This window comes from Uranotaenia lowii, chromosome 2, assembly GCF_029784155.1.
Source record: "Uranotaenia lowii strain MFRU-FL chromosome 2, ASM2978415v1, whole genome shotgun sequence".
Classification (NCBI taxonomy): Eukaryota; Metazoa; Arthropoda; class Insecta; order Diptera; family Culicidae; genus Uranotaenia; species Uranotaenia lowii.
The window spans coordinates 390,840,865-390,863,940 of NC_073692.1; the positions used below are offsets into that span (position 1 = coordinate 390,840,865).

The 23,076-nt window shown below is 30.8% G+C and overlaps 1 protein-coding gene across 1 annotated transcript; it reads left to right on the plus strand.

Moving 5' to 3' along the window:
- Positions 1–6,130: 6,130 nt before the first annotated feature.
- On the plus strand, positions 6,131–20,885 carry LOC129743270 (trypsin zeta-like). The gene is made up of 5 exons (XM_055735254.1): positions 6,131–6,205; positions 6,267–6,817; positions 6,883–7,018; positions 20,050–20,106; positions 20,182–20,885. The coding sequence occupies exons 1-5, from the start codon at positions 6,151–6,153 to the stop codon at positions 20,883–20,885; spliced, it is 1,503 nt and encodes a 500-aa protein (XP_055591229.1). The 5' UTR covers positions 6,131–6,150.
- Positions 20,886–23,076: the final 2,191 nt, after the last annotated feature.

Below are 23,076 nucleotides of genomic sequence, written 5' to 3' on the forward strand. Positions count from 1 at the left end.
CCTTGCTGAGTGTCTTGCACGGACAAATCATTTCACATATTAGTGTGTCAAATTTCACACATTATAGAAATAAGTAGACCAACGCATTAAGGGTACCGCTGCAAACAAATGGGAAATACCGCTTAATGTAGGGTTGCCATCCGTCCCGCAAAAGCGGGACATGTCCCGCTTTTTTGGAAAATGTCCCGCCGTTCCGCTTTTTACCCGAAATGTCCCGCTTTTTAAAAAAGTGTTCAAATAGAAAAAAAAAACAAGTTGGCGTTCGTTTGAATTATTTTGCTTTATCAAAATTACACATCACACAAATCAGATGCTTGCTTTTTCATTGATCCCTTATTTCTTTGGGAATGACTTTTTAATTTTTTCTATACAATTCCTATAATTGTCAGATATCTATCTATCAAACACGACATTGCATTTAAATTTGTAAGAAGTACTGGTTTTCAATAGAAAATGTGTCATTTGATATGCATTTTTTCTTTGTCAAGCTCCATTTGAGTATGTGACAGTGTCACTTTGGACATGCTTTATGACTCATATTATTTTTCTATTTGAAAACTTATGGAAATCACATATAAATAAATGTAAAAAAGCATTTTCTTTATTCAAAATGACATTTATGCAGTTCAGTGTTGAAAATTGAACATTTGGACACTGAAAACAGTATCGAAAAGTGCTACATTTCAGCACTGAATTCAGTTTCGAAAAGTACACTCCACGACCAACTTTATTTTTGGTTGTTGGTTAATAAATGATTTATTTTAGCACTTGACGTAATTATCCGACTCAGCAACCCTCGTTGGATACCTCAACGACTCGTGCTGAAGAAACACTTTTTGCAACTTGTTGCATAAAGAACCATTTGCTGCATGGCAAAACTTATAGCTTTTCAGTATTTAGAAAAATTACCAAAAAGATCTCATTTTGGGTAATGGTAGATTACTAAAAAATGACACACTGATTTTGCACTAAAACGGAATCTGGGGAATGGTTCATTTGATTCTTATAATTTTGAAATCTTCTCAATCTTGAAACGAAGCTGATGTGACTTTTGCAGTGTAAAAAATTATGGTGAAAATTATAGTGAAACTTACATATACAAAAATGATCAAAGCATTCTTGACATTCAATCGCAAGTATGGTAATAATCAAGAAAATATCTTAACATTTTTTAATACAAAGAAAAACCGCTTGTAATGCTGATAGTTTTGTCATCATTGAGTTAATTTTTGTTTCAATTAATATTGTTTGAACGTCTTTGTGTCGTTCGCACTTTTTTTTTTAACAACGCAAGGGCATTGAAAAGCATCAACTTTGTTCGATGTTTTCGTCTGGATTTGAAAACAAAGACGTTGGTTCGGAAAGCAGATGTTATATAAACTGAACTATGCCTCCATTAATGATTTATAGAACTTTATACTCAAATATAAAAGCACCGCACTTTAAGAGTAGAAAAAAAACATATTCAAATATGTTACATACATTTCAAGACTTTTTTGAACAAATTTTTAAAATGTCCTGCATTTTTCTCTCAAAATGACCCGCTTTTTTTGAAAACCATCTGGCAAGCCTAGCTGAAGGAAACGAAATGTGCGCATTTCACACATTTTGCAAAAAACGTTTAAAACGAGAAAATGTGTGAAAATGGCAAAACAGTTCAATTTAGGTAAACGGGAGGTGATTGTTAAACATGTTTTAATTTACTTGCAAATAAAATCAACATGATTTGTAATCTAAATGTTTTTTTTTATTAATTCTCGGACATGTTTGGTATTTATTTATTCATTTTAAGCGCTGCGGGGGGAGCAGTTCCATGACCTTTTTTTTAACCAGCCAGAAGATACCGGCGATACCAGGCCGGATCTGAAAGAAAAATTCATGCATTAGTTAATTTAATTTTAAAATTTAAATGCTGTGGGTTCAATCATGACTTGAGGCGACTTTAGGGGTGATTCTTGCTTGGCTCGCGCATAACTGTTTGTGATTTCACACACTTTTCCCTTAATCCGAAATTATGTAAATTTCGAACTTGCATGGCATGTGAAAACCACACTCGAGTTTGACAGCTCCATATATTTGCTGATAATGTGTGAAACAATTTAGCAAAATGTGTGAAATGATTTATCAGTGTGCGAGGTATTGCACAAGCTGAGCTATCAATTGAATTTATTGTTTATCAATGCCAAGAGACATACACATATTAAGCAGCTTATAACTTTTTTGTGTAATAGGATACTGTAGGGATGAGAGGATATGCAGTAAACAAATAAAATTTAATTAATAATAAAAATAAATAATAGTTGTATTCGGTAACACTGAAGATAAATAAAATGAAATAAATAACTATGGCAACGTTTGCTATTTGAGCAACACTAGGCAAACAAACGAAACAAAGTCAGTCATTGATCTATTCTTGTGAGCGACAGACGTGTTGAATTGAATCTCTGAATTGAGATTCGTTAATTCATGACAATGGCGTGGTTAGTAGAGTAAGCACAAATAGCGCAGATATTTAAGACTGCTGCTGCTGATTGTTTTCATTTGGCCTTCCGGTGGAATAAGACGGAATTGTTCTGTTATGTTTGTTATAATTGGGATTTCCGGTGAAAAAAAAGGCTGATTGGATTTGGAAGCGCAGATTTTCAGGTAGCTTCCAATTGATTTTTTATTTTGATTTGGCCTTTCGGTGGACAAAGATGGAATGGCTTTGGAAGCACAGATTTTCAGGACTGTTGAAGCTAATTGTTTGTTATGATTTGGCCATCCGGTGAAAAAAGACGGAATCGGCTTAGGAAGTGCAGATTTTTAAGGCTGCTGCTTGTTTGTTTTGATTTGGCCACACTGTGGAAAAAGACGGAATGGATTTTGAAGCGCAGATTTTCAGCCAGCTTTTGCTGATTGTTTGCTTTGAGTTGGCCTTTCGGTGGAAAAAGATGGAATTGGCTTTGGAAGCGCAGATTATTAAGGCTGCTGTAGTTGATTGTCTGCTCCAAATTGGTCTTCCGGTAAAAAAACGGGGGTGGGTAAGGAAGTACAGAATTTTAAGGCTGCTGTTGCTGATTGTTTGTTTTGATTTTGCCTTCTGGTGGAAAAAGACAGAACTGGCTTAAGAAGCACAGATTTTTAAGGCTGCTGCTTCTGATCTGTTATTTTGATTTGGATTTTTAAGTCTACTGCTGTTGATTGTTTGTTTTAATTAAGCATTTTGGTTGGGTAGGCTGTTTCTTAGAATGCTATCCAATTCTATCCGGCTCTGGTAAACACAGACAGAGTTACAATAAAAGCACAGTTTAAGAAAGCTGTTGCTAAGAATATTTTTTTTCTGCAGATTGTTTCGGCTCTGGTAAACAAAAGCAGAGCGACAGGCTTTTGTGAAGAACATTTTCGGATGGGATATTTGGGACATTAAATTTTATATTTAAGAAAAACAAAAGTCTGTAAATTGAAGATTCTATTGAGAATAGAGTTGAGGAGGAATGTAGTGATGAGATGATAAGAATGGCTGTGATGTAGTGATGAGATGAAAGACCTGTGACAGTGGCTAAGCTTCGGAGATTCCTTAGCATGTCAAACAATTATCAGCGGTGTATTGCTGATTATATTAAAATAGCTGCATTTTAATCCGGGATATTAAAGGGTATAGAGGGTAGTCAATTTACACTTGTAACAGATTCGTCAGCTTAAACGTTTATAATGCGTTCCAAATGAAAAACATCCTCCGACTGTATCGGCGGAGTTTATCGTTACAACAGAATGATATGACAATCGTTCATCGCCGAGGACAAGACAACGTTACATACGATGCGCTTTCACGTAGTGTGATGTCCATCAAAGTACTTCAAAGTCTCAATTCTACAACGATTTGAAATCTAAGGTAGACACCAATACCGAAAATTATTCAGATTTTCAGTTGGACGGGGAAAACCTATTGAAATACATTTTCCAGGATCTATCATTCGATTGATCGATCATCAATTTGATTGGAAAATCGTCGTTCCTGGAACAAGATATTCTAATTGCATGACACGATCGATTCATGCCTAAAGATACAGAGAAAATTGTGTCCAAAATTTGGCAACAATATTATTGGTTAGGAATATCAAAGAACGTGAAATCGTATATCAAAAAGTGTACCGTTTGTAAAGAAATAAAACCTCTAAACACCGCTACAACACCATTGATGGGAGACATGCGTGCTCCAAACAAAACCGTGGGAGATCATTGCTCTGCATTATATCGGATCATTGCCGCGGTCCAAAAGTGGCAAGCAATATATCTTTTGTTGCATTAGATCTATTCAGTAATTGGGTACAGTTCACTTGAAATCACTTTCGACTGAGCTTGTAGAGTTTCTTCCATTTTCGTCCATTTTCGCAATAAAAAAAACTCTATTATATCTCCTTTCCACTCTACAAGGCAGAAGGGTCTGTATCATTCATAGAAACATATCTCGTATTTAAATACCTTTCCATGTCAAATTTGATTCTATTTGCTTCATTACTTCTCCAGTTATACCAACAAAACTGTATCGAAGTCTCCTTCCCACTTCTTATGTACTCTCTGGAAGAAGAGTGGATTTTAAAATAATCATAGAATCATTTGTTGTACACAATTTTTTCCCATGTAATATTTGGTTCCATTTGTTAGGTAAGTTCTTGGTTTATGCAAAACAATTGTATGGGAACTTTACTTTATCCCCAAGTTTTTCCCAAGCTTATCCCCAATTGAAGAAAAAAGGATTTTCAAATAAGTATATAAACTTTTCTCGTATCTAGATGCTCTTCCATGCCAGATTTGGTTTCATTTCCTCGATAAGTTATGCGAAAAATTGTAAAGAAGCCCCCTCAAATATTTCCTTTCTATCTGAACTGGAATAGATTTCTTCTTATCTTCTTCTATCCATCTATAATATCAAAAATCTTGAAATTTTCTAACTAAGAGAACATAAAAATTTTCAGCCGTTAATTTCGCCGTAAAATTAATTAACAAAATTATCATAGTAACATATCTCGAAATGAAATATTTTCCATTTATGCTGAAAATGCAAAGGATCCATCTTCCTTCTTTTTATCTCCTCATTAGAAGGAAGGAAAGGTTCCAAATATTCATAGAATTTTTTTTCGTACCCAAATACCCTTTCGAGCCAAATTTTGTTTTATTTGATCCAATAATTTTCAAGGATGGAAGGCTCTTTCCTCCCTTCCTGCATCTCCACTGGTAGAAGGGAGAGGTCTGACATAATTATAGAATCATTTCTCGTATTTTTAACGGGATTATGATATAGCTCAATTGGCAAGTCACTTGCCTTCTATGCCGATGTCCGCGAGTTCGAGCCCAAGAGTAAACGTCAAATACAGTTGTACCGGATAAGTTTTTCAATAACTGTCCGCCAACTGCAACGTTGATAAAAAGTCGTGAATGCCATAAAGATGCTAAAACGACAATAATCGAAAAAAAATCAACCTTCGATCATGAACGAAAGAATTTGAAAAAGTTGATTGATTGTGAAATAAAATATGCATTGCGTTTTGTCCAACACTTAAAATTCGCAAAAAAATCTAATCAAATAAATGAGATTTGATTGATTCTAATAACGAGAAAACTAGAGAAACCTAACAAGGCTATCCAACAGATTTCTCATTAAGATTTTGAAAATTTTTAAGTTCTAGTGTACCAGATAAATGGATGCGGCGAAAATATGTAATTTCGATGTTCAAATATTCCTCTTGAAATACAGTTCTCCAAGTTTTTTTTGAAACGAACAGATGTTTCATTATATGAGACCACACCCGTTATGGATCAAGCTTTAATCTAAGTCTCGCCCGAATCATTTGCCTCATCGTTATTGGTTTCAAAAACTGGATCAAACCCGAACCCTAAGCAAATCGTTTATTTCTTGCCCTGCCTCCTTATCACACCTGGTGGTGTGGTTCTGACGTCACTATTATCGTTCTGGAATTCTTCGTTTCCAGGGCAAAGTTTTTTTTTGCAACAACCCATCGCTGTCTCGGGTCAATCAACAAAAGCTGCTGCTAATCAGGTTTCAAAATTCAATCGCAGTCCTTATCAGTAGATTTGCTTGGCGCATATAAAAGCCTTAAGCTAAATCGCCACACAGATTAGTCAAGTTTTGGTCCAAAGGTGTTAAGGATGGTGCGCCATATTTTATTACTCGCGTTTTTGGTGGGCACGACCCTAGCTGTCCGTAAGTGATATAGGATTTTGGTTTGATTTGAATAATTTTACATATTGAACATTGGGTACAGCAACACCCGACAGAAGGATTGTCGGTGGAATTCCGGTGGAACATGGCGAGGCTCCGTGGGTGGTTTCAATGCGTTCATCGTTGAACATCCACTTCTGCGGTGGAATTCTGCTTAATTCTCGCTTCGTTCTGACGGCCTCAACCTGTATGAGTGGCCGTTTGGCTAGCACAACGATGGCTGTTCTGGGATCACGTTTCCTGAATACGGCTGCCGCCGCTTACTACGGAGTTCAAACCATCCATCATCCGTCCTTCAACGCCAATACGCTACAGCATAACGTGGCTTTGTTCCAGACCATCCAGAACGTCATCTTCACCAACATCGTTCAACCAATCCACTTCTCCACGGACGCTGTCCAGCCTGGTTCCCGTGCTAGAATGTTCGGATGGGGTCACACTGAATTCGGAGGCAGCAACTCCAACGCCTTGCAGTTCGTAGTGTTGAACGTGATCGACAATGATGTCTGCCGTGCTAACCTGGGAGGAGATGCGATCCGAGTTGGAGACAGCTCGTTGTGTACTATGAATCGTGAGGGTCAGGGAATTTGCACGGTATGCGTAGTAGTGAACTTACCTTCGTGTTGGTGTATTATATTTAGCAATTTTTATGTTTTCAGAACGATCTTGGAGGACCACTGGTATTTGAAGACCAGCTGATCGGTATTGCCGCTTGGAAGGTTCCATGTGCCACCGGACGTCCGGAAGTTTTCGTCCGAGCACAGTCCATCAAGGATTGGGTTCACAGCATTATTCGCTAAATGTTTGTTGAGTGACTTCAAGTCATTTTAGTAGTTTAACATCGTGTTAATAAAATTCCTGCATGAAATAATGGTGCTGGTAACCTAGTGAAATTCATGTTCGAGCTTGTGGGCAGCGTAAATTAAAACCTGATTTACTGTTTTTTTTTAATTTTCGAATTTTCTCATTAGATTCATGTTCGAACTTTGAACAGAACGCCGCCCGTGGCCAAGAGGATTGAACGCTACCTTCTAAGCTAAATGTCATGAGATCGATTCCTGGACACGGCAAACACAATTCACTTTCTTTGGGTGGGTAGTTTTAGCATTTGTAAGATGCTAGCCATCATACTCTCGAAAAATGTGCGCTTAGTGTTAAGTTAAAGAAATCTCTTCGAGGAAACGTTAAGCTTCATTGAGATCCTATATGTGTTTGTGTTCGTTTATTTAAAAAATAAATTGTGTCCTACCCAGAATTGTTCGGTAACTGTCGGTCGTCGTTAGTTTCATAAATTAAGCTAGCTATTCACCAGTTGATGAAAGAAGCAAAGTAGTGATTGATTTCAACATTCTTATCAAGACTGAATTCATTATCTGTCAATGAAATTTATAAAAAGTACCCAACTCTTTAAATGAATAGCATGAATTTATCAGTCTTAATCTAGATGATGAAGACAAAATTACGAAACTTCGTTTTAATTACTTTTAGCTTGTCTCAGCTTGATTTTCTTGCATAAACTGTTCAAGCCAATTGTTATAAGCTTGAAGATTTATCTTCTTCTAGAATATTCTAGAAGTTCTAGTATATGTAACCCTTACGTGCTTTCGAATGTTCTGGAAGTTCTGTTTGGTTCCACATGATTCACAATGTTAGAAGGTTCCAGAACCATCCATTTAATTATAAGCTTGCGTGTTCCTGGAACATTCTAGAAGGTTCGATACGCGTATAAATACAGCCTCGCACAGCGTGGCCAGTCAGTTCCATTTAAGAATCGCGCGCGTTTATATCGTCTGTAATTAACCTTCCAAGTAATGTAAAGAGAAGAAAATATAGAGAAATTTTAAGTTGAAGTGATTTTCTATCTTATTTGAAGAACAAACCCAAAATACAGTCCACACTGCCGAAACATTAACACTTTAAGCAAATTTGAAGCCTACAATAAAAGAAACCGAATTTGATTTTTTCCCCACTTTTGAACAAATTTGCCAACAAAATTAATTTATGCCACTTTTAGTGCAAAACCATCTTCAAACATGGAAAAATTCATCATTGGATGTGGTTTTATATTGAAAATAAAAAAGGCAGCCCAGGGAAAAAGCTTTAAAGGTTATTTTCACGTTTTATCGTTGAGCAAAAACAAAAAAATTCTGTATAAGAGTGTGTCGTTTAGCAAGTTTTTTTTTTGAATTACAAATCTTTGTAGTTTAAATGTTTCCATTTCGGTCGAAAGGAATGTCAGAATTTATGCCGATTTTTTAAGTAAGATCTAGGCTTTCTGGTTTTAAATTAAATTTTTTTATGAAAATAACGCGTAAATTTGATCGTCACTATTTGGTTTTTTCTTCAATATTTTATTCTCACGCGGTGTGAATGAAATTTCAATAAATGGAGCTAACTGGAAAATTCTCTGGCTTAAACGGCAAGGTGTTAAAATATGAATGATTTCGAATAGTCAAAATTTTCTTCTGTAAAATGTTTTAAATTATTTAACATACAAATAAAGCATAAGTTTACTGTTTTTGGATGAAGCAATTGTCATTATAGATAAGAATATGAAAAAATATTCAAAATAAGAATGGTTGCCCATTTCAGTCTTTTTTATAATCAATGTCCTTTCTGTTATTATTTGTCATTTTTGTTATTTTTGTCATTTTTGCCATTTTTGTCATTTTTGTCATTTTTGTCATTTTTGTCATTTTTGTCATTTTTGTCATTTTTGTCATTTTTGTCATTTTTGTCATTTTTGTCATTTTTGTCATTTTTGTCATTTTTGTCATTTTTGTCATTTTTGTCATTTTTGTCATTTTTGTCATTTTTGTCATTTTTGTCATTTTTGTCATTTTTGTCATTTTTGTCATTTTTGTCATTTTTGTCATTTTTGTCATTTTTGTCATTTTTGTCATTTTTGTCATTTTTGTCATTTTTGTCATTTTTGTCATTTTTGTCATTTTTGTCATTTTTGTCATTTTTGTCATTTTTGTCATTTTTGTCATTTTTGTCATTTTTGTCATTTTTGTCATTTTTGTCATTTTTGTCATTTTTGTCATTTTTGTCATTTTTGTCATTTTTGTCATTTTTGTCATTTTTGTCATTTTTGTCATTTTTGTCATTTTTGTCATTTTTGTCATTTTTGTCATTTTTGTCATTTTTGTCATTTTTGTCATTTTTGTCATTTTTGTCATTTTTGTCATTTTTGTCATTTTTGTCATTTTTGTCATTTTTGTCATTTTTGTCATTTTTGTCATTTTTGTCATTTTTGTCATTTTTGTCATTTTTGTCATTTTTGTCATTTTTGTCATTTTTGTCATTTTTGTCATTTTTGTCATTTTTGTCATTTTTGTCATTTTTGTCATTTTTGTCATTTTTGTCATTTTTGTCATTTTTGTCATTTTTGTCATTTTTGTCATTTTTGTCATTTTTGTCATTTTTGTCATTTTTGTCATTTTTGTCATTTTTGTCATTTTTGTCATTTTTGTCATTTTTGTCATTTTTGTCATTTTTGTCATTTTTGTCATTTTTGTCATTTTTGTCATTTTTGTCATTTTTGTCATTTTTGTCATTTTTGTCATTTTTGTCATTTTTGTCATTTTTGTCATTTTTGTCATTTTTGTCATTTTTGTCATTTTTGTCATTTTTGTCATTTTTGTCATTTTTGTCATTTTTGTCATTTTTGTCATTTTTGTCATTTTTGTCATTTTTGTCATTTTTGTCATTTTTGTCATTTTTGTCATTTTTGTCATTTTTGTCATTTTTGTCATTTTTGTCATTTTTGTCATTTTTGTCATTTTTGTCATTTTTGTCATTTTTGTCATTTTTGTCATTTTTGTCATTTTTGTCATTTTTGTCATTTTTGTCATTTTTGTCATTTTTGTCATTTTTGTCATTTTTGTCATTTTTGTCATTTTTGTCATTTTTGTCATTTTTGTCATTTTTGTCAGTTTTATCATTTTTGTCATTTTTGTCATTTTTATCATTTTTGTCATTTTTGTCATTTTTGTCATTTTTGTCATTTTTGTCATTTTTGTCATTTTTGTCATTTTTGTCATTTTTGTCATTTTTGTCATTTTTGTCATTTTTGTCATTTTTGTCATTTTTGTCATTTTTGTCATTTTTGTCATTTTTGTCATTTTTGTCATTTTTGTCATTTTTGTCATTTTTGTCATTTTTGTCATTTTTGTCATTTTTGTCATTTTTATCATTTTTGTCATTTTTGTCATTTTTGTCATTTTTGTCATTTTTGTCATTTTTGTCATTTTTGTCATTTTTGTCATTTTTGTCATATTTGTCATATTTGTCATTTTTGTCATTTTTGTCATTTTTGTCATTTTTGTCATTTTTGTCATTTTTGTCATTTTTGTCATTTTTGTCATTTTTGTCATTTTTGTCATTTTTGTCATTTTTGTCATTTTTGTCATTTTTGTCATTTTTGTCATTTTTGTCATTTTTGTCATTTTTGTCAGTTTTGTCATTTTTGTCATTTTTGTCATTTTTATCATTTTTGTCATTTTTGTCATTTTTGTCATTTTTGTCATTTTTGTCATTTTTGTCATTTTTGTCATTTTTGTCATTTTTGTCATTTTTGTCATTTTTGTCATTTTTGTCATTTTTGTCATTTTTGTCATTTTTGTCATTTTTGTCATTTTTGTCATTTTTGTCATTTTGAAAATAAAAAAGGCAGCCCAGGGAAAAAGCTTTAAAGGTTATTTTCACGTTTTATCGTTGAGCAAAAACAAAAAAATTCTGTATAAGAGTGTGTCGTTTAGCAAGTTTTTTTTTTGAATTACAAATCTTTGTAGTTTAAATGTTTCCATTTCGGTCGAAAGGAATGTCAGAATTTATGCCGATTTTTTAAGTAAGATCTAGGCTTTCTGGTTTTAAATTAAATTTTTTTATGAAAATAACGCGTAAATTTGATCGTCACTATTTGGTTTTTTCTTCAATATTTTATTCTCACGCGGTGTGAATGAAATTTCAATAAATGGAGCTAACTGGAAAATTCTCTGGCTTAAACGGCAAGGTGTTAAAATATGAATGATTTCGAATAGTCAAAATTTTCTTCTGTAAAATGTTTTAAATTATTTAACATACAAATAAAGCATAAGTTTACTGTTTTTGGATGAAGCAATTGTCATTATAGATAAGAATATGAAAAAATATTCAAAATAAGAATGGTTGCCCATTTCAGTCTTTTTTATAATCAATGTCCTTTCTGTTATTATTTGTCATTTTTGTTATTTTTGTCATTTTTGCCATTTTTGTCATTTTTGTCATTTTTGTCATTTTTGTCATTTTTGTCATTTTTGTCATTTTTGTCATTTTTGTCATTTTTGTCATTTTTGTCATTTTTGTCATTTTTGTCATTTTTGTCATTTTTGTCATTTTTGTCATTTTTGTCATTTTTGTCATTTTTGTCATTTTTGTCATTTTTGTCATTTTTGTCATTTTTGTCATTTTTGTCATTTTTGTCATTTTTGTCATTTTTGTCATTTTTGTCATTTTTGTCATTTTTGTCATTTTTGTCATTTTTGTCATTTTTGTCATTTTTGTCATTTTTGTCATTTTTGTCATTTTTGTCATTTTTGTCATTTTTGTCATTTTTGTCATTTTTGTCATTTTTGTCATTTTTGTCATTTTTGTCATTTTTGTCATTTTTGTCATTTTTGTCATTTTTGTCATTTTTGTCATTTTTGTCATTTTTGTCATTTTTGTCATTTTTGTCATTTTTGTCATTTTTGTCATTTTTGTCATTTTTGTCATTTTTGTCATTTTTGTCATTTTTGTCATTTTTGTCATTTTTGTCATTTTTGTCATTTTTGTCATTTTTGTCATTTTTGTCATTTTTGTCATTTTTGTCATTTTTGTCATTTTTGTCATTTTTGTCATTTTTGTCATTTTTGTCATTTTTGTCATTTTTGTCATTTTTGTCATTTTTGTCATTTTTGTCATTTTTGTCATTTTTGTCATTTTTGTCATTTTTGTCATTTTTGTCATTTTTGTCATTTTTGTCATTTTTGTCATTTTTGTCATTTTTGTCATTTTTGTCATTTTTGTCATTTTTGTCATTTTTGTCATTTTTGTCATTTTTGTCATTTTTGTCATTTTTGTCATTTTTGTCATTTTTGTCATTTTTGTCATTTTTGTCATTTTTGTCATTTTTGTCATTTTTGTCATTTTTGTCATTTTTGTCATTTTTGTCATTTTTGTCATTTTTGTCATTTATGTCATTTTTGTCATTTTTGTCATTTTTGTCATTTTTGTCATTTTTGTCATTTTTGTCATTTTTGTCATTTTTGTCATTTTTGTCATTTTTGTCATTTTTGTCATTTTTGTCATTTTTGTCATTTTTGTCATTTTTGTCATTTTTGTCATTTTTGTCATTTTTGTCATTTTTGTCATTTTTGTCATTTTTGTCATTTTTGTCATTTTTGTCATTTTTGTCATTTTTGTCATTTTTGTCATTTTTGTCATTTTTGTCATTTTTGTCATTTTTGTCATTTTTGTCATTTTTGTCATTTTTGTCATTTTTGTCATTTTTGTCATTTTTGTCATTTTTGTCATTTTTGTCATTTTTGTCATTTTTGTCATTTTTGTCATTTTTGTCATTTTTGTCAGTTTTGTCATTTTTGTCATTTTTGTCATTTTTATCATTTTTGTCATTTTTGTCATTTTTGTCATTTTTGTCATTTTTGTCATTTTTGTCATTTTTGTCATTTTTGTCATTTTTGTCATTTTTGTCATTTTTGTCATTTTTGTCATTTTTGTCATTTTTGTCATTTTTGTCATTTTTGTCATTTTTGTCATTTTTGTCATTTTTGTCATTTTTGTCATTTTTGTCATTTTTGTCATTTTTGTCATTTTTGTCATTTTTGTCATTTTTGTCATTTTTGTCATTTTTGTCATTTTTGTCATTTTTGTCATTTTTGTCATTTTTGTCATTTTTATCATTTTTGTCATTTTTGTCATTTTTGTCATTTTTGTCATTTTTGTCATTTTTGTCATTTTTGTCATTTTTGTCATTTTTGTCATTTTTGTCATTTTTGTCATATTTGTCATATTTGTCATTTTTGTCATTTTTGTCATTTTTGTCATTTTTGTCATTTTTGTCATTTTTGTCATTTTTGTCATTTTTGTCATTTTTGTCATTTTTGTCATTTTTGTCATTTTTGTCATTTTTGTCATTTTTGTCATTTTTGTCATTTTTGTCATTTTTGTCATTTTTGTCATTTTTGTCATTTTTGTCATTTTTGTCATTTTTGTCATTTTTGTCATTTTTGTCATTTTTGTCATTTTTGTCATTTTTGTCATTTTTGTCATTTTTGTCATTTTTGTCATTTTTGTCATTTTTGTCATTTTTGTCATTTTTGTCATTTTTGTCATTTTTGTCATTTTTGTCATTTTTGTCATTTTTGTCATTTTTGTCATTTTTGTCATTTTTGTCATTTTTGTCATTTTTGTCATTTTTGTCATTTTTGTCATTTTTGTCATTTTTGTCAGTTTTGTCATTTTTGTCATTTTTGTCATTTTTGTCATTTTTGTCATTTTTGTCATTTTTGTCATTTTTGTCATTTTTGTCATTTTTGTCATTTTTGTCATTTTTGTCATTTTTGTCATTTTTGTCATTTTTGTCATTTTTGTCATTTTTGTCATTTTTGTCATTTTTGTCATTTTTGTCATTTTTGTCATTTTTGTCATTTTTGTCATTTTTGTCATTTTTGTCATTTTTGTCATTTTTGTCATTTTTGTCATTTTTGTCATTTTTGTCATTTTTGTCATTTTTGTCATTTTTGTCATTTTTGTCATTTTTGTCATTTTTGTCATTTTTGTCATTTTTGTCATTTTGAAAATAAAAAAGGCAGCCCAGGGAAAAAGCTTTAAAGGTTATTTTCACGTTTTATCGTTGAGCAAAAACAAAAAAATTCTGTATAAGAGTGTGTCGTTTAGCAAGTTTTTTTTTTGAATTACAAATCTTTGTAGTTTAAATGTTTCCATTTCGGTCGAAAGGAATGTCAGAATTTATGCCGATTTTTTAAGTAAGATCTAGGCTTTCTGGTTTTAAATTAAATTTTTTTATGAAAATAACGCGTAAATTTGATCGTCACTATTTGGTTTTTTCTTCAATATTTTATTCTCACGCGGTGTGAATGAAATTTCAATAAATGGAGCTAACTGGAAAATTCTCTGGCTTAAACGGCAAGGTGTTAAAATATGAATGATTTCGAATAGTCAAAATTTTCTTCTGTAAAATGTTTTAAATTATTTAACATACAAATAAAGCATAAGTTTACTGTTTTTGGATGAAGCAATTGTCATTATAGATAAGAATATGAAAAAATATTCAAAATAAGAATGGTTGCCCATTTCAGTCTTTTTTATAATCAATGTCCTTTCTGTTATTATTTGTCATTTTTGTTATTTTTGTCATTTTTGCCATTTTTGTCATTTTTGTCATTTTTGTCATTTTTGTCATTTTTGTCATTTTTGTCATTTTTGTCATTTTTGTCATTTTTGTCATTTTTGTCATTTTTGTCATTTTTGTCATTTTTGTCATTTTTGTCATTTTTGTCATTTTTGTCATTTTTGTCATTTTTGTCATTTTTGTCATTTTTGTCATTTTTGTCATTTTTGTCATTTTTGTCATTTTTGTCATTTTTGTCATTTTTGTCATTTTTGTCATTTTTGTCATTTTTGTCATTTTTGTCATTTTTGTCATTTTTGTCATTTTTGTCATTTTTGTCATTTTTGTCATTTTTGTCATTTTTGTCATTTTTGTCATTTTTGTCATTTTTGTCATTTTTGTCATTTTTGTCATTTTTGTCATTTTTGTCATTTTTGTCATTTTTGTCATTTTTGTCATTTTTGTCATTTTTGTCATTTTTGTCATTTTTGTCATTTTTGTCATTTTTGTCATTTTTGTCATTTTTGTCATTTTTGTCATTTTTGTCATTTTTGTCATTTTTGTCATTTTTGTCATTTTTGTCATTTTTGTCATTTTTGTCATTTTTGTCATTTTTGTCATTTTTGTCATTTTTGTCATTTTTGTCATTTTTGTCATTTTTGTCATTTTTGTCATTTTTGTCATTTTTGTCATTTTTGTCATTTTTGTCATTTTTGTCATTTTTGTCATTTTTGTCATTTTTGTCATTTTTGTCATTTTTGTCATTTTTGTCATTTTTGTCATTTTTGTCATTTTTGTCATTTTTGTCATTTTTGTCATTTTTGTCATTTTTGTCATTTTTGTCATTTTTGTCATTTTTGTCATTTTTGTCATTTTTGTCATTTTTGTCATTTTTGTCATTTTTGTCATTTTTGTCATTTTTGTCATTTTTGTCATTTTTGTCATTTTTGTCATTTTTGTCATTTTTGTCATTTTTGTCATTTTTGTCATTTTTGTCATTTTTGTCATTTTTGTCATTTTTGTCATTTTTGTCATTTTTGTCATTTTTGTCATTTTTGTCATTTTTGTCATTTTTGTCATTTTTGTCATTTTTGTCATTTTTGTCATTTTTGTCATTTTTGTCATTTTTGTCATTTTTGTCATTTTTGTCATTTTTGTCATTTTTGTCATTTTTGTCATTTTTGTCATTTTTGTCATTTTTGTCATTTTTGTCATTTTTGTCATTTTTGTCATTTTTGTCATTTTTGTCATTTTTGTCATTTTTGTCATTTTTGTCATTTTTGTCATTTTTGTCATTTTTGTCATTTTTGTCATTTTTGTCATTTTTGTCATTTTTGTCATTTTTGTCATTTTTGTCATTTTTGTCATTTTTGTCATTTTTGTCATTTTTGTCATTTTTGTCATTTTTGTCATTTTTGTCATTTTTGTCATTTTTGTCATTTTTGTCATTTTTGTCATTTTTGTCATTTTTGTCATTTTTGTCATTTTTGTCATTTTTGTCATTTTTGTCATTTTTGTCATTTTTGTCATTTTTGTCATTTTTGTCATTTTTGTCATTTTTGTCATTTTTGTCATTTTTGTCATTTTTGTCATTTTTGTCATTTTTGTCATTTTTGTCATTTTTGTCATTTTTGTCATTTTTGTCATTTTTGTCATTTTTGTCATTTTTGTCATTTTTGTCATTTTTGTCATTTTTGTCATTTTTGTCATTTTTGTCATTTTTGTCATTTTTGTCATTTTTGTCATTTTTGTCATTTTTGTCATTTTTGTCATTTTTGTCATTTTTGTCATTTTTGTCATTTTTGTCATTTTTGTCATTTTTGTCATTTTTGTCATTTTTGTCATTTTTGTCATTTTTGTCATTTTTGTCATTTTTGTCATTTTTGTCATTTTTGTCATTTTTGTCATTTTTGTCATTTTTGTCATTTTTGTCATTTTTGTCATTTTTGTCATTTTTGTCATTTTTGTCATTTTTGTCATTTTTGTCATTTTTGTCATTTTTGTCATTTTTGTCATTTTTGTCATTTTTGTCATTTTTGTCATTTTTGTCATTTTTGTCATTTTTGTCATTTTTGTCATTTTTGTCATTTTTGTCATTTTTGTCATTTTTGTCATTTTTGTCATTTTTGTCATTTTTGTCATTTTTGTCATTTTTGTCATTTTTGTCATTTTTGTCATTTTTGTCATTTTTGTCATTTTTGTCATTTTTGTCATTTTTGTCATTTTTGTCATTTTTGTCATTTTTGTCATTTTTGTCATTTTTGTCATTTTTGTCATTTTTGTCATTTTTGTCATTTTTGTCATTTTTGTCATTTTTGTCATTTTTGTCATTTTTGTCATTTTTGTCATTTTTGTCATTTTTGTCATTTTTGTCATTTTTGTCATTTTTGTCATTTTTGTCATTTTTGTCATTTTTGTCATTTTTGTCATTTTTGTCATTTTTGTCATTTTTGTCATTTTTGTCATTTTTGTCATTTTTGTCATTTTTGTCATTTTTGTCATTTTTGTCATTTTTGTCATTTTTGTCATTTTTGTCATTTTTGTCATTTTTGTCATTTTTGTCATTTTTGTCATTTTTGTCATTTTTGTCATTTTTGTCATTTTTGTCATTTTTGTCATTTTTGTCATTTTTGTCATTTTTGTCATTTTTGTCATTTTTGTCATTTTTGTCATTTTTGTCATTTTTGTCATTTTTGTCATTTTTGTCATTTTTGTCATTTTTGTCATTTTTGTCATTTTTGTCATTTTTGTCATTTTTGTCATTTTTGTCATTTTTGTCATTTTTGTCATTTTTGTCATTTTTGTCATTTTTGTCATTTTTGTCATTTTTGTCATTTTTGTCATTTTTGTCATTTTTGTCATTTTTGTCATTTTTGTCATTTTTGTCATTTTTGTCATTTTTGTCATTTTTGTCATTTTTGTCATTTTTGTCATTTTTGTCATTTTTGTCATTTTTGTCATTTTTGTCATTTTTGTCATTTTTGTCATTTTTGTCATTTTTGTCATTTTTGTCATTTTTGTCATTTTTGTCATTTTTGTCATTTTTGTCATTTTTGTCATTTTTGTCATTTTTGTCATTTTTGTCATTTTTGTCATTTTTGTCATTTTTGTCATTTTTGTCATTTTTGTCATTTTTGTCATTTTTGTCATTTTTGTCATTTTTGTCATTTTTGTCATTTTTGTCATTTTTGTCATTTTTGTCATTTTTGTCATTTTTGTCATTTTTGTCATTTTTGTCATTTTTGTCATTTTTGTCATTTTTGTCATTTTTGTCATTTTTGTCATTTTTGTCATTTTTGTCATTTTTGTCATTTTTGTCATTTTTGTCATTTTTGTCATTTTTGTCATTTTTGTCATTTTTGTCATTTTTGTCATTTTTGTCATTTTTGTCATTTTTGTCATTTTTGTCATTTTTGTCATTTTTGTCATTTTTGTCATTTTTGTCATTTTTGTCATTTTTGTCATTTTTGTCATTTTTGTCATTTTTGTCATTTTTGTCATTTTTGTCATTTTTGTCATTTTTGTCATTTTTGTCATTTTTGTCATTTTTGTCATTTTTGTCATTTTTGTCATTTTTGTCATTTTTGTCATTTTTGTCATTTTTGTCATTTTTGTCATTTTTGTCATTTTTGTCATTTTTGTCATTTTTGTCATTTTTGTCATTTTTGTCATTTTTGTCATTTTTGTCATTTTTGTCATTTTTGTCATTTTTGTCATTTTTGTCATTTTTGTCATTTTTGTCATTTTTGTCATTTTTGTCATTTTTGTCATTTTTGTCATTTTTGTCATTTTTGTCATTTTTGTCATTTTTGTCATTTTTGTCATTTTTGTCATTTTTGTCATTTTTGTCATTTTTATCATTTTTGTCATTTTTGTCATTTTTGTCATTTTTGTCATTTTTGTCATTTTTGTCATTTTTGTCATTTTTGTCATTTTTGTCATATTTGTCATATTTGTCATTTTTGTCATTTTTGTCATTTTTGTCATTTTTGTCATTTTTGTCATTTTTGTCATTTTTGTCATTTTTGTCATTTTTGTCATTTTTGTCATTTTTGTCATTTTTGTCATTTTTGTCATTTTTGTCATTTTTGTCATTTTTGTCTTTTTTGTCATTTTTGTCATTTTTGTCATTTTTGTCATTTTTGTCATTTTTGTCATTTTTGTCATTTTTGTCATTTTTGTCATTTTTGTCATTTTTGTCATTTTTGTCATTTTTGTCATTTTTGTCATTTTTGTCATTTTTGTCATTTTTGTCATTTTTGTCATTTTTGTCATTTTTGTCATTTTTGTCATTTTTGTCATTTTTGTCATTTTTGTCATTTTTGTCATTTTTGTCATTTTTGTCATTTTTGTCATTTTTGTCATTTTTGTCATTTTTGTCATTTTTGTCATTTTTGTCATTTTTGTCATTTTTGTCATTTTTGTCATTTTTGTCATTTTTGTCATTTTTGTCATTTTTGTCATTTTTGTCATTTTTGTCATTTTTGTCATTTTTGTCATTTTTGTCATTTTTGTCATTTTTGTCATTTTTGTCATTTTTGTCATTTTTGTCATTTTTGTCATTTTTGTCATTTTTGTCATTTTTGTCATTTTTGTCATTTTTGACATTTTTGTCATTTTTGTCATTTTTGTCATTTTTGTCATTTTTGTCATTTTTGTCATTTTTGTCATTTTTGTCATTTTTGTCATTTTTGTCATTTTTGTCATTTTTGTCATTTTTGTCATTTTTGTCATTTTTGTCATTTTTGTCAGTTATTATTTTTTACTCCATTTTCAATTATCTTCTGCTGCAAAATATCCAGAGAGACGTTCTTAATCAGATTTTTCATTCGCCAAAACATGATGTTTTTTTCATTTATCAGTCAACGAAATAATTTTTATGAAACGATTTAGAAGGTTTTTCACACATGTTCATGGTCGAATTCCAATTTCAAATAATCACGTTTATTATTAAAAAATTATTTGCACCCTACTGTAAATTGCATTTTTTATCTACATAGTAATATCGAACTTCCAATTAGCTTCAACTGTAAAGCAGATCTGCAATCTTATGTGAGCGATTTTTTTCATCGTGTTCCGTTATCTTGCATGTAGTAAGAATTCGCAGGTTCATAAACAACTGAATTGCTTATCTACAATTGGGTCAACTGGAAGCAGTCAGCAGCCAACAGGTAGTCACTTTTGACTGTCACCTGTCAATTTGCAGTTATATTTTGCAATCAAAAATGACAATTTTACTACCTGGAATGGTTCTCGTTGACTCATCGACCCTCTCAGTTCCTATGGCTTAATCATTTTAACTTATGACATGAGTGAATAAAACGTATGAAAGTAACTTCATTTCACTTCCATCCAGAAGGGGTGAATCTGCTTTCCATTACAGTTGAATTGTATAAATACTGTGAACGATGCTTAAATCGATGATGTCTTTTAACGATGCTACGATATCTAGTCATTTTCAGTTTGTGCTGTGCGACCTTCGCAGATGGTAAGTTTTTTATAATTCTTTTTTAGTTTATTTAACTAACTACATCTTAATCATTAATAATTAACTATCTTACAGAAGACCAATCAATTCGCATCGTCGGTGGTCGGGAGGCTTCTCCCGAACAGTTTCCATTCATGGCTTCTCTTAGAACTCTCAAGAACGTTCACCGATGTGGAGCGGCCATCATCAGCGATCGTTGGCTTCTGACGGCAGCTCATTGCACTCTCGGAATTCCTCATCATCAGCTACGGGCAGTCGTTGGAACCATTGATCTTACCAGGGGAGGTGTTTCCTACAACTTCAAACAGTTTATCGAACATCCGGATTACAATGAAGGATTGCTAGAAAATGACATTTCGATATTGGAAACTGCATATCCAATTATGATGAGCAGCTTAGTAAGACCAGTAAAAATGGCAACGACTTTGACAGCTCCAGACCAGTCTGCCATCACCTGTGGTTGGGGACAAACGGCTTCGAACTCGAAAGTCTCCAACAAGCTGCAATTTGTTGAAGCTTTCACAATTAGCAACGAAGAATGTTGGCTGAGGCATAGCTCGCAGATTCGGCACCGGATTCATAGCAGCAATGTGTGTGCTTACGTTCAGAAGGGTCAGGGAACTTGTATGGGTGATTCTGGTGGACCGATGATTGTGAATGGTGTGCTGACCGGACTAGTTTCTTGGGGTGTTCCTTGTGCCATGGGAGTACCGGATGTTTACACCCAGGTCGCAAGCCATCGCTCATGGGTTCTGAGAACAACCGGGATTCAAGTATAACAATTAAATCTGGAATAAACACAAAGCCAACGCAGTGAGGCTTCGTACAAAACAAATAAGTTCTTCCTTGAAAGAATGCTATTCGTACAACCTATAGTAGACTGCCCCAAATTTGTATGGCAAATTCAAAACCTGTAAAATGTTATGCGCTGCAGGCTGAAATTGGTCCTAGTCCAAGTACAAGATCTCATGCCAAATTTGGGCCAGATAGAATCATGAGAAGGGGTCGCTCAACGAGTCTGAAGTTTGTATGGGATTTTGAGACATTTTGTTCGGGAGAAACATCAAAAACCAGTTTTTCATCAATAACTTTGGTACCCATCGGTCGATTTCTTTCAAAAACGCTTTTTCGTAAAACCTCAATTATGCAAAATATTTCGTCCGAAGACTGCATTTCGATAAGAGTTAAGATAAAAAAGTTATCAGGCTTCAAAAATGGGCTAACTTTTTTAAGGATGGTATTCATCACTGTTAATGAATCGAGGCGGTCGAACATATTGACGCCTTATTTGCAGTGCTGAATATCACCGTTAAAAAAGTTGGCCCATTTTTTAAGCATAATATTTTTTTTTATCTTAACTCTTATCGAAATGCAGTCTTCGGATGAAATATTTTTCATAACTTAGGCTTTAAGAAAACCCGTTTTTGAAAGAAGACGAAAACCAAAGTTATTGATGAAAAAACTGGTTTCTCATGTATCTTCCGAACAAAATGTTTCAAAATCCCATACAAACTTTAGGCTCGTTGAGCAACCCCTTCCCGTGATTCGATCTGGCCCTAATTTGGCCAGCCTGCAGCGCATAACTTTTTCAAAAGTCGGGTCATTTGGGGCACCCTAACCTATAGTTTATAATATGTGTAAAATTTCTTTAAATATTTCTGTTAATTGTCAAATCGTTTAAAAAAAGTTAACAACCCTAGTACAAGAAATCAGCAGCCCTTTCGCGGGCTGTCGAAGATGACCTCATCCATTTTGTGGTACGGAGTGGCAGCCTTGAGCAGGCAGTGTAATCTGCAGAAGCTCTGTAGTGTGCAGCGGCTGATGAACCAGCGGGTTATCAGCGCATACCGAACAGTTACCTCGGTAGCTGCTGATGTTGTGGCGGGGGTTTTCGTTTTGCCCATCTCGGTCTTTTTATAGGAAGATATTTTCTGCTACGAACACAGGCATATGAACGATGTTCGGAAACATGCCAGAGAGGCCTCGATGTCCAACTGGCAGCACCAATTGGGCAGCTCGGAATGCGGCCGGTGGACCCATCGCTTGATTCCTAACGTTGTAAAGGGTGATACGGTCAAAATTTGGTCAATATCAACTTTACGTATTTCTTCCAATTTTGCATTTAAAAAACCTGAACACCCCTCATTTTGAAGGTTTGTGTGTGTGAGTAGAATGTTGCTCTATTTTGATTTTGGAATTCACTCTTCAGTTGTCAAAATGCCATCCAAGGAAGAAAAGCAGCGTATAAAAATTTTGCTCGCGCATCGTGAAAATCCGAGCAACTCGCACGCAAAGCTGGAAAAATCGCTAAAAGTTGCCAAATCAACCGTTACAAATGTAATTAAAGTGTTTGGGGAACATTTGTCGACAGCCAGGAAGTCTGGATCGGGGGGAAATCGAAAACCGGAAGCCGCTGAGACGACAAAGAGAGTTGCCGTTAGTTTCAAGCGAAACCCTAACCTCTCTCTCCGAGATGCCGCAAATAAGCTGGGTGTATCGTCTACAACCGTGCATCGAGCCAAAAAACGAGCCGGACTATCGACATACAAGAAGGTAGTGACTCCAAATCGCGAATATGAACAAAATACGACGGCCAAAGCGCGATCCCGGAGGCTGTACACGACGATGCTGACGAAGTTTGACTGCGTGGTAAAGGACGACGAAACCTACGTCAAAGCCGAGTACAAGCAGCTTCCGGGACACGAGTTTTATAGTGTGTGTGTGTGTGTGTGTTTGTGTGTGTGTGTGTGTGTGTGTGTGTGTGTGTGTGTGTGTGTGTGTGTGTGTGTGTGTGTGTGTGTGTGTGTGTGTGTGTGTGTGTGTGTGTGTGTGTGTGTGTGTGTGTGTGTGTGTGTGTGTGTGTGTGTGTGTGTGTGTGTGTGTGTGTGTGTGTGTGTGTGTGTGTGCGCGCGCGTGTGTGTGTGTGTGTGTGTGTGTGTGTGTGTGTGTGTGTGTGCGTGAGAGTGTAGG